The sequence below is a fragment of the Mandrillus leucophaeus genome, unplaced genomic scaffold, assembly GCF_000951045.1.
Source record: "Mandrillus leucophaeus isolate KB7577 unplaced genomic scaffold, Mleu.le_1.0 Scaffold328, whole genome shotgun sequence".
Classification (NCBI taxonomy): domain Eukaryota; kingdom Metazoa; phylum Chordata; class Mammalia; order Primates; family Cercopithecidae; genus Mandrillus; species Mandrillus leucophaeus.
Window position 1 is genome coordinate 1,547,046 of NW_012103454.1, and position 14,114 is coordinate 1,561,159.

Below are 14,114 nucleotides of genomic sequence, written 5' to 3' on the forward strand. Positions count from 1 at the left end.
AGACTGATGGACGCTTCATACTTTAGTCATCAGATCCCAGTAGACCAACCCCAAAATAGAGATATTAGGCATTTATTTGTACTTGGTGGTCATATCAGGCTGGTGCTGTCCAGAAATCAAATTGGGGTCGATACGTGGAAGACAACTCATGTTGCCATAGGCATTAGTCAGCACAGTTATCAGTCATGGAGACTGTAGTTTGAAGCAGTCATTAGGTTTGTCTGTCCCCAAAGATACAGGGTGTGGTTTATTGGACATTTGCAGTGTAGCCTGTTGGATTGTTTCGTTTTCAGAGGACACTGATTTGTGGGCTGGTCTACATAAATGATGAAGAAGAATGCTCCAGTGGGAGATTAACTTATTTCAGTACCTAAAGAGTTCAGTAAGGTGTTGGGCCTTCTTTTTGGGGTCAAATCTGAAGAGATAACAGTTTTTCTTTCACTGCTTGAGAAATTGAGTGTTTGCAGTCTGTTCACATAGTCCCAAGAAATTTTATTTGGTGCTGTTGAGATATTGATGCCAATCCAGTTTTCTTACTTTGAATGTGATTTGTTTTTTTGCCTTGCCGGCCATAGTATATTTTAAATTTTTTCACTGAAGGCTGATAATTTTGCTATACTACGTCTTACATTTGACTATTCTGGGTTGCCTTTTTCAGGAACGCAAATAACTCTTCAATATGTATATAGGGACTTTATTTTTAGAAATGTTATTGTATCGTAGTTTAAAATACCAGTTCTCTTTCATTGTTTTTTCTACCTCAGGGACTCTAATTCTCCATGTTTAAAATCTTTTAAAATCTACCCCATTCCCTCTTAAACTTTTATTTTGTTTTTGTTCTCTTACCTGCTTTTAATCCTGTTCTTAATGTCCTTTATTTATTTTCAGTCAACTCTATTTTTCTTTGAAGACTTTGTAATGCAGACATCATTTCTACATGGATTCTGTTTTGCTTTTTTGAAACATACTGGTTTCCTGAGTCTTACTAACTGTGATGTAACATCTTTCTGTTTTTTTATTTCCTTCTATTTCTAGTTGTTTAATTTCTGATTTGAGATTTTCTGTCTTCAACTGCTTGTTTAATGATATTTACTTTAGTTTGGAGTATTTTGTTTCAGTTTTCTCTTCATAATTTTGTTTTCAGGGAAATTTTTTATGAGTTGAAGAATTTTGATTCTTTCTGATTTCTTTTTGTAGTAGCCTTGTGTAGATGCTATTGATCATTTGCTGCTTCTTAAAAATTTTTTTTTCTTTCTTATACCAGACTAGAAACCATAGTTTACATGTGGGTGGTGATGGCTAGACTTTTGGGTGGCCTACTGATTTCTTAATTCAAATATACCTTCTCCTCATAACGTGAAATAGGTTGAGTTCAGCAGGCTTATTTTTCTCCCCTGCTCACTTCTTCCTCCCTTCTCTTTTTCTTCCTCTCTCCTTCTCCTTGCAGTGGCGTATTCTGATTCTGAGATGATGTATGTTTCCATCGGTCCCTTAATTTCCATGACTTCTCTGTTTCACTGTATTGCCAAGCTACTAATGCATGTCAGCTTCTTCTAAGTTGTCCCCCACTCCCCACAAAGCGGTGCATTCTTAAGACTGCCACGTTTGTTTCTGTATACTTCCAAGCCCCTTTATGTTCCGCAGTAGCCACTGTTCTTCCCCACCATATAGACCTGTTCTCAGTGTTTTCCAATTCAGATGAGATTCTCTCTTTCTTGGGGTGATTCCCACCCCACCCAACCCCCCATATTTCGCCTCTGCTAGGATCCCTCTTACCCGTTTTTCCCCATATAGTCTCCACCTTCCTATTCTTGCATGGATTACTGCAGTTACAGGTGTTCATTTCCTCACTTCCGTTTACATTTATATTCTGTAGGATTCTTTTTATCCCAGTTACTGTATTGGCATTAGTAGTTTTGATTATGCTTTTTGGAGAACTACATGGTTTTTGGAGTTCTTTGTTATCATTATCCTACAGGAACTCAGTAATTTTCACATACAGTTTTAATCTTAGTAGGAGAAGTTGGAATCTGACCATAAATAAGAAAGTTCTTTGAGGACAAACTATTTGTTTTCTTTTTTCTTTTTTTTTTTTGTGACCTGACAGGGAGTCACTGTTGGAAATTTGGAGACAAGAGTCTCACTCTGTTGCCCATGCTGGAGTGCAGTGGCGTGATCTCAGCTCACTGCAGCCTCTCCGCCACCTGGTTTCAAGAGATTCCCCTGCCTCAGCCTCCTGAGTAGCTGGGATTACAGACATGTGCTACCACACCTGGCTAATTTTTGTATTTTTAGTAGAGACAGGGTTTCACCATGTTGGCCAGGCTGGTCTCGACCTCCCGACCTCAAGTGATCCACCCATCTCTGCCTCCCAAAGTGCTGGGATTACGGGTGTGAGTCACGGTGCCCGGCTAAGGACACATACTAGCATTACAGTGATGATGATGATCATGTGTAAATACTAGATCACGTGATGTTCAGGGCTTCATTGATGATCATGTGTTGATGCTAGATCACGTGATATTCAGGGCTTTGGACTTTCTATGTGCTTAGTAGGATTTTATTGAATGAAATGAATGAGAATTTTTTGATATTGATGAAAAACTCATTGAAAAGTTTCTTGATATACAGATACAGGAGTAAATATATAAAACAGTGCTTTATTTATCTAAAAATGCTTTATTTATATAGGTTATAACTGAAATAAATGAAAAAAATGACTTGAAAGTATAATCTTGATAGCTGCACTTAACCATTTAAATTAAAGATAAAACTTTCTGCATTTTTATATCTAGAGCTGCAACAATTATATATAATAAAGTCATAAATTACAGTTAATCTTTGTAGTATTTTTAAGCATTTGTCCTTGATTTCCATGATTTCAGTTTATATTAGTCATTAACATATTAAATGAGATTTACTAGTTTTCATGGTCTCAGACCTTAGTCCTCAAATAATTTCTCTTAGATGCATAAGAATCATTTTGGGTTTTTTTTGGACTCATGAGGATGACTTAGTACAATCCAGTCATTACAAGTAAAACCACTTCAGATATGCCCCTTTCTTGTGATAGGTTGTTGTCTTTGTCACCGTAATACAATGAACAAAATACGTTTCTTTTTATTTATCAGAAGATAGTGATTATCATGAGCCCATGCAGAAGAGAGTTAACATAGCAGGCCTGAGATTGTTATCCTTAGAAAGGGGAGCTCCCAAATTTGGCCCTTGCGTGTCATGAGAACATGGATTTTGGGACATTTTCTACCACTCCTTAGCTGAGAAGGGTGGTTCACTGTCCCTGAACTGTTTACAAACAATGTGGTTAATGCTGAACACCTGCTTTTTTTGTGTGAGTCTGGAATTTTGCCATCTGCTCTACAGAGGGCATCCATATGACCAACCTTCTTGGGCACTGAATCTGTAATGAACCTCTCTGGTAGACAACACTTTACATGTGCCACAATAGAATTGATCCTGTGTGACCTGACAGGGAGTCACTGTTGGAAATTTACCTAGTTCACTTCAGATTATACCATGTGCCTTTTCCCTCTGCTGATTTTGCTTTGTGTCCTTTCACTGTAACAAATCTCAACCATGAATGTGACCATGTGCTGATTCCTCTGAGTCCCCTTAGTGAATCACCAAACCTGGTGATGGTATTGGGGACCCCCAACGCAGAACCATTTAATAATTCTGAAATGTTTTCTCCTGGTCTTGGCAAGAAGTTATATATTTAATACTCATTTTAGTTTTTATTTACTTTTTCAGATCTGTAGAATAAGCCTCCCCCATCCCTTAAGAATCTTGAGTAGAACTAGAAATAAAAAGAAACCTTATTTTATAAACTTGTGGCTTTTTACTGTGGAACTGGATACTAGTATGGTAATATTATATCAGTGCTGGCATATATTTTTGAACCATTTTTATTGAATAGTCACTATGTATAAATACTCTCCTGGATCCTAGGGGAGATGATGGCAAACAAACTGACCTAGCTGCTGCTCTCATTATCTCAGAGTCTAATTCGTAAATGTCATGAAGGGAAAGCACAGAGATTTATGAGAGGATCCTGGTTTTTCCTGTTAATTTGTGTGTTCAAAAAGGTTTAGTTAAGGGAGTGATAATTGAAGTGTTAAGTTATACAGAAAGACGAGGAATTCATAAGGCATGTTTATCTGCTCCCGTTTACTAGACATAACTCTTTGCTATGTGTACAGAGTGTGCCATGTGTGCTCTGTAGCTATAGAAAAGTTGGATTGAGGCTGGGCGCAGTGGCTCACACCTGTAATCCGAGCACTTTGGGAGGCCGAGGTGGGTGGATCATAAGGTCAAGAGATTGAGACCATCCTGGCCAACATGGTGAAACTCCTGTCTCTACTAAAAATACAGAAAATTAGCTGGGTGTGGTGGCATGCACCTGTAGTCCCAGCTACTCGGGAGGCTGAGGCACGAGAATCGCTTGAACCCAGGAGGTGGAGGTTGCAGTGAGCCAAGATCGTGCCACTGCACTCTAGCCTGGTGACAGAGCAAGACTCTAAAAAAAAAAAAAAAAAAGGAAGAAAAGGAAAGAAAAGAAAAGCTGCATTGAGAAGAAGGAAGGAATTTCACAGAAATCCTGTATCAAGAGTAAGTCTAGTTTATGAAAGGAAATTAAACAAAATTTGGGTCTGGTGCAGAGAGTGAGAGGGGAAGAAACTAGAAGTAAGGTCTGCGAATGCAAATAGTCAATGAATTTTAAGCTAGATGCTGAACACCCCAAGGTTTGCATACCCATTTGCCATTTACTAGAGTCTTTGTTATGCCTCATGTTTTTAACCTCATGAGAACTCTTGAGAGAGATTACTAGTATTGTCATGATATAAAGGGGGAAATAAACAAAGTATTTGTGACTTTCTCAGGTTTATACATTATAAAGTGGAAAGCCAGTCCACAAGTCCCGATTTTCAGAATTCATGTGTTATCTGTATTCTTTCTACCTGGCCACATCATAATAATGAGTGTAGTATTACATTGTTTGGAAGTCATGTGAAAAGTGTTACGGTTTTTTTATGTGTATCTAAAGGCCTTAACAAAAATCAAACCCAGACAGAAAGAGACACAAGGAAATTTTTGGAAGTGATGGAAATGTTTATGAACTTGACTGTGGTGGTGGTAACATGAGTGTATACTTATGTCTACACTCACCAAATTGTACCCATTGTATACATTAATCGTGTGGGTTTTTTCACATACCAGTTATACCTTAGTGAAGCTAGGGGAAAAGAATAGTCCAAGAGCATTCCTTCAGTGTTTAGCGTAAGACGTTCCTATGGTGGGCTGGCAGTTCATTAATAAAATTAGAGATGTCTGGAACCATATCACTGGGTAGAAAAGTTGCTTGTAATGGAATTTTGTAGTATCAGAAGATAGATCTCTCTCTATATAATATATAATTCATATACTCAGTTAACTGGTTAATCAGTCGTCCAAGTAATAGTAGCCCAATTATTTAAAAAAAGTGTGTGAATCTCTATGCCTTTTATTCAGTTTTGCTGAGAATCTAAAACTCCTCTAAAAATAATCTATTAAAAATAAGTTTGATGAGAGAAAAGTTAAAACAATGAAGATAAGTATGTATAAATACACGAAAGGATTCCTGGCACACACTAAACTTCCATGAATGTTTCTTGTGCTGGCAGTACTTTCAGTTGACCAGAAAAGACATAATCTCCATCTCTTGTGACACAGTTTCTGTAATCTTATGTCTGCCTTTTTGATTCATTACGATTCTTTAAAGTCAGCATATATTCTGTTCTTTACCACATGAAGCTAAAGAATAGACTTACTGGGAAGTCCTGCAGGATTTAAGGTATGAGTTAATGCTTTCCTCATTTTGACTTCTCAGGTTTTACTATATATATATATATGAATTTATTTAACAGATATTTTTTCAGTATCTTGATAGTTCCTGGGCATGTTATCATAAGCAAGGTTTACATAACTTTGTTGTTTTGTATTTATTATTTAAGATTATAAGTGTTACCATAATGGATTGAAGTATCTTGAGGCAGTGGCCTGTGTGTCTTACCTCTTCCAAACATTGAATTAATTCGCCCATTTATTCATTCATTTGTTAATTCTCTGTCATTAGTTGCACAAATATTAAATACATATTATGATCATACATACTAGATAAATGATATGGTTTGGCTGTGTTCCCACACAAATGTCACCTTGAATTGTTCCCATAATCCCCATGTGTTGTGGGAGGGACACAGTGGAAGGTAATTGAATCCTGGGGGCTGTTACCCCCTTGTTGTTCTCGTGATAGTGAGTTCTCACATGACCTGATGGCTTTATAAGGGACTTTTCCCCCTTTCTTTGGCACTCCTTCTTCCTGCCGCCATGTGAAGAAGGTGCCTGGCTTTCCCTTTGCCTTCTGCCATGATCATGTTTACTGAGGCCTCTCCAGCCATGCTGAACTGTGAGTCAGTTAAACCTCTTTCTTTATAAATTACCCTGTCTTGGGTATGTCTTTAGTAGCAGCATGAGAACAGACTAATAGAATAAGAAAACTTATTAAAGGAACAATGTGTTAATTGATTTCCTTACTATTGTATGACATTCTTCTTGGCATACCACATTTAAGGTTTTATATGTTACTGTTAGTTTTTTTTTTAAGGAGAACTAAAATTCCCTAGACTTTCAGAAGCCGAGTGCTAACTATGCATATTGTATACGCTTCAACGTATTTTATGTTCATATACACTTTTGCTTTAAAATATGTATTTGGATCACATAGGTTACTATTTTCCAGGGAAAGATCTACTTAGGTCTGATGAAGAAAATGGATGCACAGGAAACAGCTTTAAGAAGCACAACCTCTTTATCTTATGTCTAGTGAATTATTCAGTCAGTTACAATATGGTAGTAAACTGTTGATTTCTCAGCTCTTCAGAGGCCTTGGGTCTATTTAATATATTTCAGTATATTCAGCTGGGCCCTGGTATGTATAGCACAACCAGAGGAGCAGCTGTGTTAGAAATGTTTGTGCAGGGTGTTATCAATTTATTTTTCTTCTCAGGGTACCAGAACCTTAAGTAATAGGTGAGTTCGCTCACTCCAGATCTGAGTATATCACTGTCTGTAGAATTTTTTTTATTTGGGGTTTTATTATGGCATAAGTGCAATTCATTTTACATATATAACTATAAAGACATACAATGGTATTTTCATATGAATCTGCTATAAGAAGTTTGATTAACGTTAAGAAGAGAAGCTATGCTTCTTAAAACAGCTCTTTAAAAATTATTTTCATCATGGGAAATATATTAAATGTGTAGAACTGTAGATGAGATAATTCTTTTTAGTTTTACATAACCTTTTAAAAAGCATTATAACATAAAAAATTGTAGCATTTAGATTAAGTGATTTTTTTCCCCATAATAAAATACGGAGAAGATTTAATATAACACATTTAACAGAACAGTACCCTGCAGTTATTGCTTAAGCCTTCCTGTATCCTTTTGACGCAGCGTGACTGCCCTCTTCAGGTTGCATAAGTATATATTAGAATTTACGGCATTCCCTACATTCGTGAAGTTAGGCCTTTACTATTACTATAACTACTACAACAAAATATTTTTTAGATAATAGTGTTGGAAATGTGGTTATTTTAGTTAAGTGCTTGGAGTATTTGTGGTTTTTAACTTCCAATTTCAGATGGTAGTGAGGTCAGAAGTGTGCTTATTGTTAGCACACGTAATGTCTCATTTCGCTCATCAGTCCAGGCTGACAGAAACATATGCAAGGATCCTCTGAATGTCTTTATCTGTCATTAGTTAGGTTTTCTCTGTCCCCTGTTAAACGTTAAGAAGTTGGGATATGGAGGGCACATAAGGGAATGGGGTAAGCAGCGGGTCTTCGTTATTGGGGCACATTTTTTTTTTCTAATGAATCTTTTGTACTCTGAAATGATATCGTTAATATTAAAATACATGTTCCTCGGGCTCATTTATTTATTTTAAATGACATACAGATCTGTTTAGTGATCCTATTTCTACTGAATTACACACTGCAGAAAAAACCCCCATTTGCCTTGTCAGTGTTAAATTTTCTGTAAGCATTGTACTTGAGTCAAGAAAATGTAATTTGTAGGCCGGGCGCGGTGGCTCAAGCCTGTAATCCCAGCACTTTGGGAGGCCGAGACGGGCGGATCACGAGGTCAGGAGATCGAGACCATCCTGGCCAACACGGTGAAACCCCGTCTCTACTAAAAATACAAAAAACTAGCCGGGCGAGGTGGCGGGCGTCTGTAGTACCAGCTACTCGGGAGGCTGAGGCAGGAGAATGGCGTGAACCCGGGAGGGTGGAGCTTGCAGTGAGCTGAGATCCGGCCACTGCACTCCAGCCTGGGCGACAGAGCGAGACTCCGTCTCAAAAAATAAAAAAGAAAAAGAAAATGTAATTTGTTTTGGCTCCTGTGGAATTCTTTATTCTAGCCAGAGCTATTCCTAAGTATATTGTCTAGAAAATGTTGCTGGATGCTATGGCCTGCTAGGTTGCAATGGAGAATTTATGTGAAATAGTTTACATATTCATTTACATAATATTTTAATAGCCTCATATGTTTTCCCAGCCAGGCCATTATAGTAACATTGAAAGTGGTTTCCAAACCTTCATTTTCTTCTCCTCCAATGTATCATACGTAACGTTGTGAGATACAGCATTCTGAAATAGTATTTTGCATAGTCTTCTTTCAGAAACACTTGTTTACTATTTACAGAATAAAAGCAGTGTCCTATTTATCTTTCTACCACTTCCAGTCTTTATTGTCTAACCTGAAACTTACATTCTATTACTTGAACACAGAATACGCATTCCAGACAGGGTAGTCTTTGTTTATACTGTGTCTGTTACCTTGGTTTTTTCTCCCTGCCTTTCTTGCTTATTCTAAGTGTAGTCCTTCCAGACATACCACCATTATTTTCCAGTTTTTTTTTTTACATTCATACTTTGTTGAACTGTTCCAGCTCACTATGATCTCATCCTCCTCTGTATGCTGTATAGCACCTACAATCTGCATTCCTCTTTGAAATATATATACCTTATTTATGTACTAGAGTGCATATCTATTCTTTCCTCTAACCTCTTAAAGGTGGAGACTGTGAGGTATACTTCTTTATTATTGCAGCACATATGAAAATGTTGAGTATCAGTTTCACTGATGACTAAGATCTGGATTCTACATTTGTTGTGAAATTGTCGTTACTAACAAGATACCACATGATGATGTAGTCACTGTAACCTTTGAATCATGAACATTATTCCTTTGACAAACAACATATGTTTGTGATAGTACAGATTTAAAATTTCATTTTTTCTTCCCCTCAACACCATAACTAGAGTAAAAGAAATCTGCCTTAAAAGAGACATTATCCAGTGACATAAATCTGACTAAATGAGTTGTAGACTCTCTAGAATTCAGAAATTCTAATGTGGTAAACTTAGCTTTAGGGTATTTATGATATAGTGACTGGTTATGAAACTGTATTATTCATCATCAGTATCATTATACCTTTATTAAATGCAGCTTCTGTACTAGATCCTAGGCATTGGACAATATATAATAAGAACAGCTATGCGTAAAATCAGTAGTGCTACACAGTCGCTGAGAATTTCTGTTTCAGATAGTTGCCTCAACAAGTATTGTAGGTGCAGAGATTTGAAGTGACTTCCAAAGGAGGGGCAGTTTTTGAGCAAACTTCTGAAAGAAGGGAGGACATTCTAAGTGAAGTCTTTCATGCACGTGGTTAAGAATGGACATAGTATGTTCATGAAACAGACTCTTTGAGTGTGGTATTTTTTTATAAAGACATAGATTATGTAAGTTGTGGTTAAGGATGGAGGATTTTGACTTTTTTTCTTTTATTCTTCCTGTTGTCTTCATTATGTAGGTAGTGGGGAACATTTTTGGATTTTAGAGCAGAGGCTGGAATCTACAAATTGGTTATTGGGAAATGAAATCTGAAAAAGTAGAGTAATATGGAGTACAGAGTTCGAAGGCAAATTGAATTCATGCTCTTTGACTCCCCATTACTTTATCACATTTTATTTTTTAATTTTTTCTTAATTACATTTTAGTATTCAATACTTGTATTATGTTAAAAGTTTTCAGATTGTAGTACTGTTCAAATTTAACCCTCTTAAGACATAATATTTTAATGAAAACAATGTTATGTGCTTCTCGTTTATAAAAAAGAACTACAAAAGAGGACCTTGCACTCATCTGATTTGCACACAGGTAGGCTAGGCCAGAGATGATCACTGTTACTGCTTTGTGATTTTTTTTCTTCTGTTGTTTTTTAAAAATAGCTCTAAATGTTATTCTTATAACAACATTTTATACAGTAAACTTATCTTTACATTCTTGTTATGATAGATGAAGATTTAACTAATCTCACCTTTCATTGCTTTTTTTTTCTTCTTTTGTTTATCATTGTAACACTAAATAACATCTTTGTGTTTTTTGTTCATTATCTATAGATGATGTTTTTTGATTCCCTCATTCGTGATATGAAGATTAGCACGCATATTCTTCCCCATCACCTCTTCTTCTTCTCTTTTACCTACCAAATTCTGTTGGCTATCCTTCTATACTGTCGTGGTTTATATTATGTACATTCCATACTGTAACCATAATTATTACATCTGTGTTCTCTGTATAGGTTGATTTAGAAAGTTAAAAGAGAATAAACAGCACTTACATTATTATTTCTGCATAAACAGCATCAATGGCAAAGTAGTAGGTTATTATGATTCCTTTTCTGTAGCGCCATTGTTTATAACCCCTGACCTGCACAAAATATTATATTTAAATAATCTTTCTAATCAGTTGATCAAAATTATGATACATTTTAATAAGCTGCATATTTGGACCTTGTCTCTTATTTTTTTTGTTTTTGTTTTTATTTTTCCTGTTGTGGGAATAAATACGGTTTTCTTACTATAGATTTAATATGTTGTAGCTCTTTCTGATTCTAATGATTATCCTTAGAATCTATTCTTTTCATCTTGAAGTCTAAAATTCCTGTTCTAGTTTGTATTGGTTGCATCATAGCTTCACAGACTACAGCTTCTTTATACCTTCTCCCCATGCTGCCTCACTGCATTTCTAGTTGCCCTTTTTCCTCTCTTATAGTGCTCTATCATAGTATTAAGTTTTCTTAGTTTCTCATTCATACTACCTTTTCTATCAATTATATTTTAAGTTAATTTTCTAAGAATGTGGGGGTAAATTTCAGATTGCTTACATTTCCGTGAACATGTTTATTTCAAACTTACTTATTTGTCTCAACGTGCAATTCTAAATAGAAAATAATATTCTGAATAAATTCTCCTATTTGCCGGTATCTAGTGTTGCTAATGATCAATCCATTCCCAATCTCATTACTTGCCCTTGTGGAGGAAATTTTTTTTCTCTGAACACTTTTAGGATCTTCTTTTTTATCCATGCGTTTTGGTATATCCCGGTATCTCTCCAGGTTGTTCTTTTCTCATTTCTCTTGTTCAGAACTGGGAAATGATTTTAATTTGAAGATTTAATCTCCTTTAATTGTATTGTTTACAGAAATACCATTTTCTCTGTTTCATCTCTCTTCTATTTCTGTGACACCTGTTTGAAAAAGGACTTATTGGATTATATCTCTAGGTCTTTCTCCTTCCCTCATATGTCCTTTTTATTTTTGTTCTGTGAATTTTATTCGACTCTGTCGTCTAATATTGGTGTTTTATTTGAGCAGTCATATTTGAAATCTGCATAAGTGCTCTCTCTTTTACTATCTTTGTTCCTTTTTTATATGAGATATATATATATTTATTATTATTTTTTTCTTCTGTGAATACTGCTGAATAAAGCAGTCTGCATGTTTTCACTGGGTATGTCGACAATACAAAGGCCTGACTAGACCTGGGCAGATACTAGGGGTTGTGTGTGCAGTGACAAGCCTTAAAGAATAAGATGACTCCCACTGAACAAAGCATCATCTTGTTATCACTTACCATAAAAACAGTACTTTCCTTAAACCTAGTGTTTCTCTGTAACACAGTGTTTCCCTGTAACAGTCACCTGTATGTACAGGAGTCCATGAAGAACTCTTTGTGTTACCCTTTGAGACTTGGGGGATAGGGAACTGATGCAAATGAAAATGAACTGATCAAGTCCCTTGTCTCTGACCCAGGAGTCTCATGTCTTCTGCAAGCATCCATGAAATAGTAACAGGCTAGCTTGTTAGCTTGCATTATATATGTGGTAAAATCTCAGACCCTGCACAGTTCTTGACAAATATCTTTTTTGACAGAATTTTTCTAAGTATGTTAGTTACAGTTCCACTTTCTTTATAATGTTTTCTGATTGTTCTTTTAGAGTCCATTTGTTTTGAGAAGTTTTTAAGAAATCGCATAAGGTTTTCCTCAAATACATGATTTTTTGCGGGGGCAGTGGGTGAAGGCTAACGTTGGGACTGGTTGGGGAGGGTGCAGAAGTTTGGTCTACTACTGAGTATGAAGAAGTTTAATTAAAACATCTGTTTTTAGCTTCTTGTTTTTTTTTTTTAAATCTCCAGACTCTGCTGCTTCTGAATCTAATGTTTTTCTAGCTTCTTATTGCACTGTAATCTCCTTTGAGAGTTTAACTTCCTCTCAAAACTTTTCGCCAGCTTTCTGTTTTTCAGATGTTTGTGGAAATCTTTCTGCTGCTGACTCTGCTCCAAGTCCTTTTGTTATTGTTAGATGGTACCTTTTTATTTACTTTCATTTTGGGGAGGGGAAGGAGAAAAACTCCAGAGAATAGTCAACCATACTGAAGAAGCAATTTTATTTTTTAAAAATGTTTTAGCACTAACTTGTTGCTTTTTATTTCTATTACCATATTTACATCTTCCTATAAATGCCACTTTTCTGTTTCTATTCTCTTCCTACATCTAAATATAAAGTTTTATCATCTGGAAAATTAGGAAAATATCTAATAAAAATGTGTTCAAAATAGAAGCAAATATCATCTTAGAGAAGGAATGTTTGTGGCAGCTGGTTTAGCTACAAAGGGAAATCTTTGCTTCCTGTTGGTTTGAATGTAAATGCATTTTTAGATAAATGGAATGAATAAGGTGGAGTATAACTATTTTCAGTTTTAAAACTACTTATGAATTTTGTTTTTCTGTTAAACCAAGTTGCAAATATTCTTAAAAATTGGTCTTTGCATTTTACTAAACATTATTGGTAGATACATGTGTATAGGGAATGCTGCAAAATGTTTTTATTCCCTAGAGTAAGAGTTGGCACAATTTTTATTTCAAGGGCTAGGCTTTGTGGTACATGTAGTTGCTGTGTTGTTGTTACAACTTTGCCCTTGTAGTACATAAGCAATATGTAAATGAATAAATGTGGCTATGTTGCAATAAAACTGTATGTATGAACATCAGAATTTGAATTTTATGTAATTTTCACGTCAGAATACGTTTTTTAAAAAAAATACATTTTAAAAACTATGCTTTGATTGCAGTCTATACAAAAACTGGCCAGTGCTTGTCCTCGGCTTGTCTGTTTTAATAACTGCTTTGTAGATGCTTCAGTACTGATGTGTTTCTACTATGACCCATTGTTCTTATCAGGCAAGCTAATGAAGAATATCAAATACTGGCAAACTCCTGGCGCTATTCATCTGCTTTTTGTAACAAGCTCTTCTTCAGTATGGTGGACTATGATGAGGGGACAGACGTTTTTCAGCAGGTAAAAGAGTTATATCTTATTCATATATTTAACATAGTTGTTTGTGGTCGATACATTTTTGTTTGGCACATAAAAATAAAATTCATTCATCGCCGGAACTCAGGAGGCGGAGGTTGCAGTGAGCCGAGATTGTGCCACTGCATTCCTGTGGGGGATAGAGCAAGACTTTTTCACACACACACACACACACACACACAAAATACAATTCATTCAATACGTTAATAAATACAATAAGTATTTATAATAAATTTTGTGATGTGATTAACATAATTATGGCTAAACTGATTTTCATAATTGTACAGGTCTTTGCCATTATGATAAATTCATTTTAACTTTTGCATCATACAGGA

The 14,114-nt window shown here is 35.7% G+C and overlaps 1 protein-coding gene across 3 annotated transcripts in view; it reads left to right on the forward strand.

The window, feature by feature from the left end:
- Positions 1 to 14,114, forward strand: part of TUSC3 (tumor suppressor candidate 3) — a 219,502-nt gene that overhangs the window by 91,899 nt on the left and 113,489 nt on the right. For all 3 annotated transcript variants that reach the window (XM_011988343.1, XM_011988344.1, XM_011988342.1), the window contains exon 3: positions 13,647 to 13,764. In XM_011988343.1, the coding sequence (XP_011843733.1) occupies positions 13,647 to 13,764 (118 nt within the window). The remainder of the gene's footprint in view (positions 1 to 13,646; positions 13,765 to 14,114) is intronic.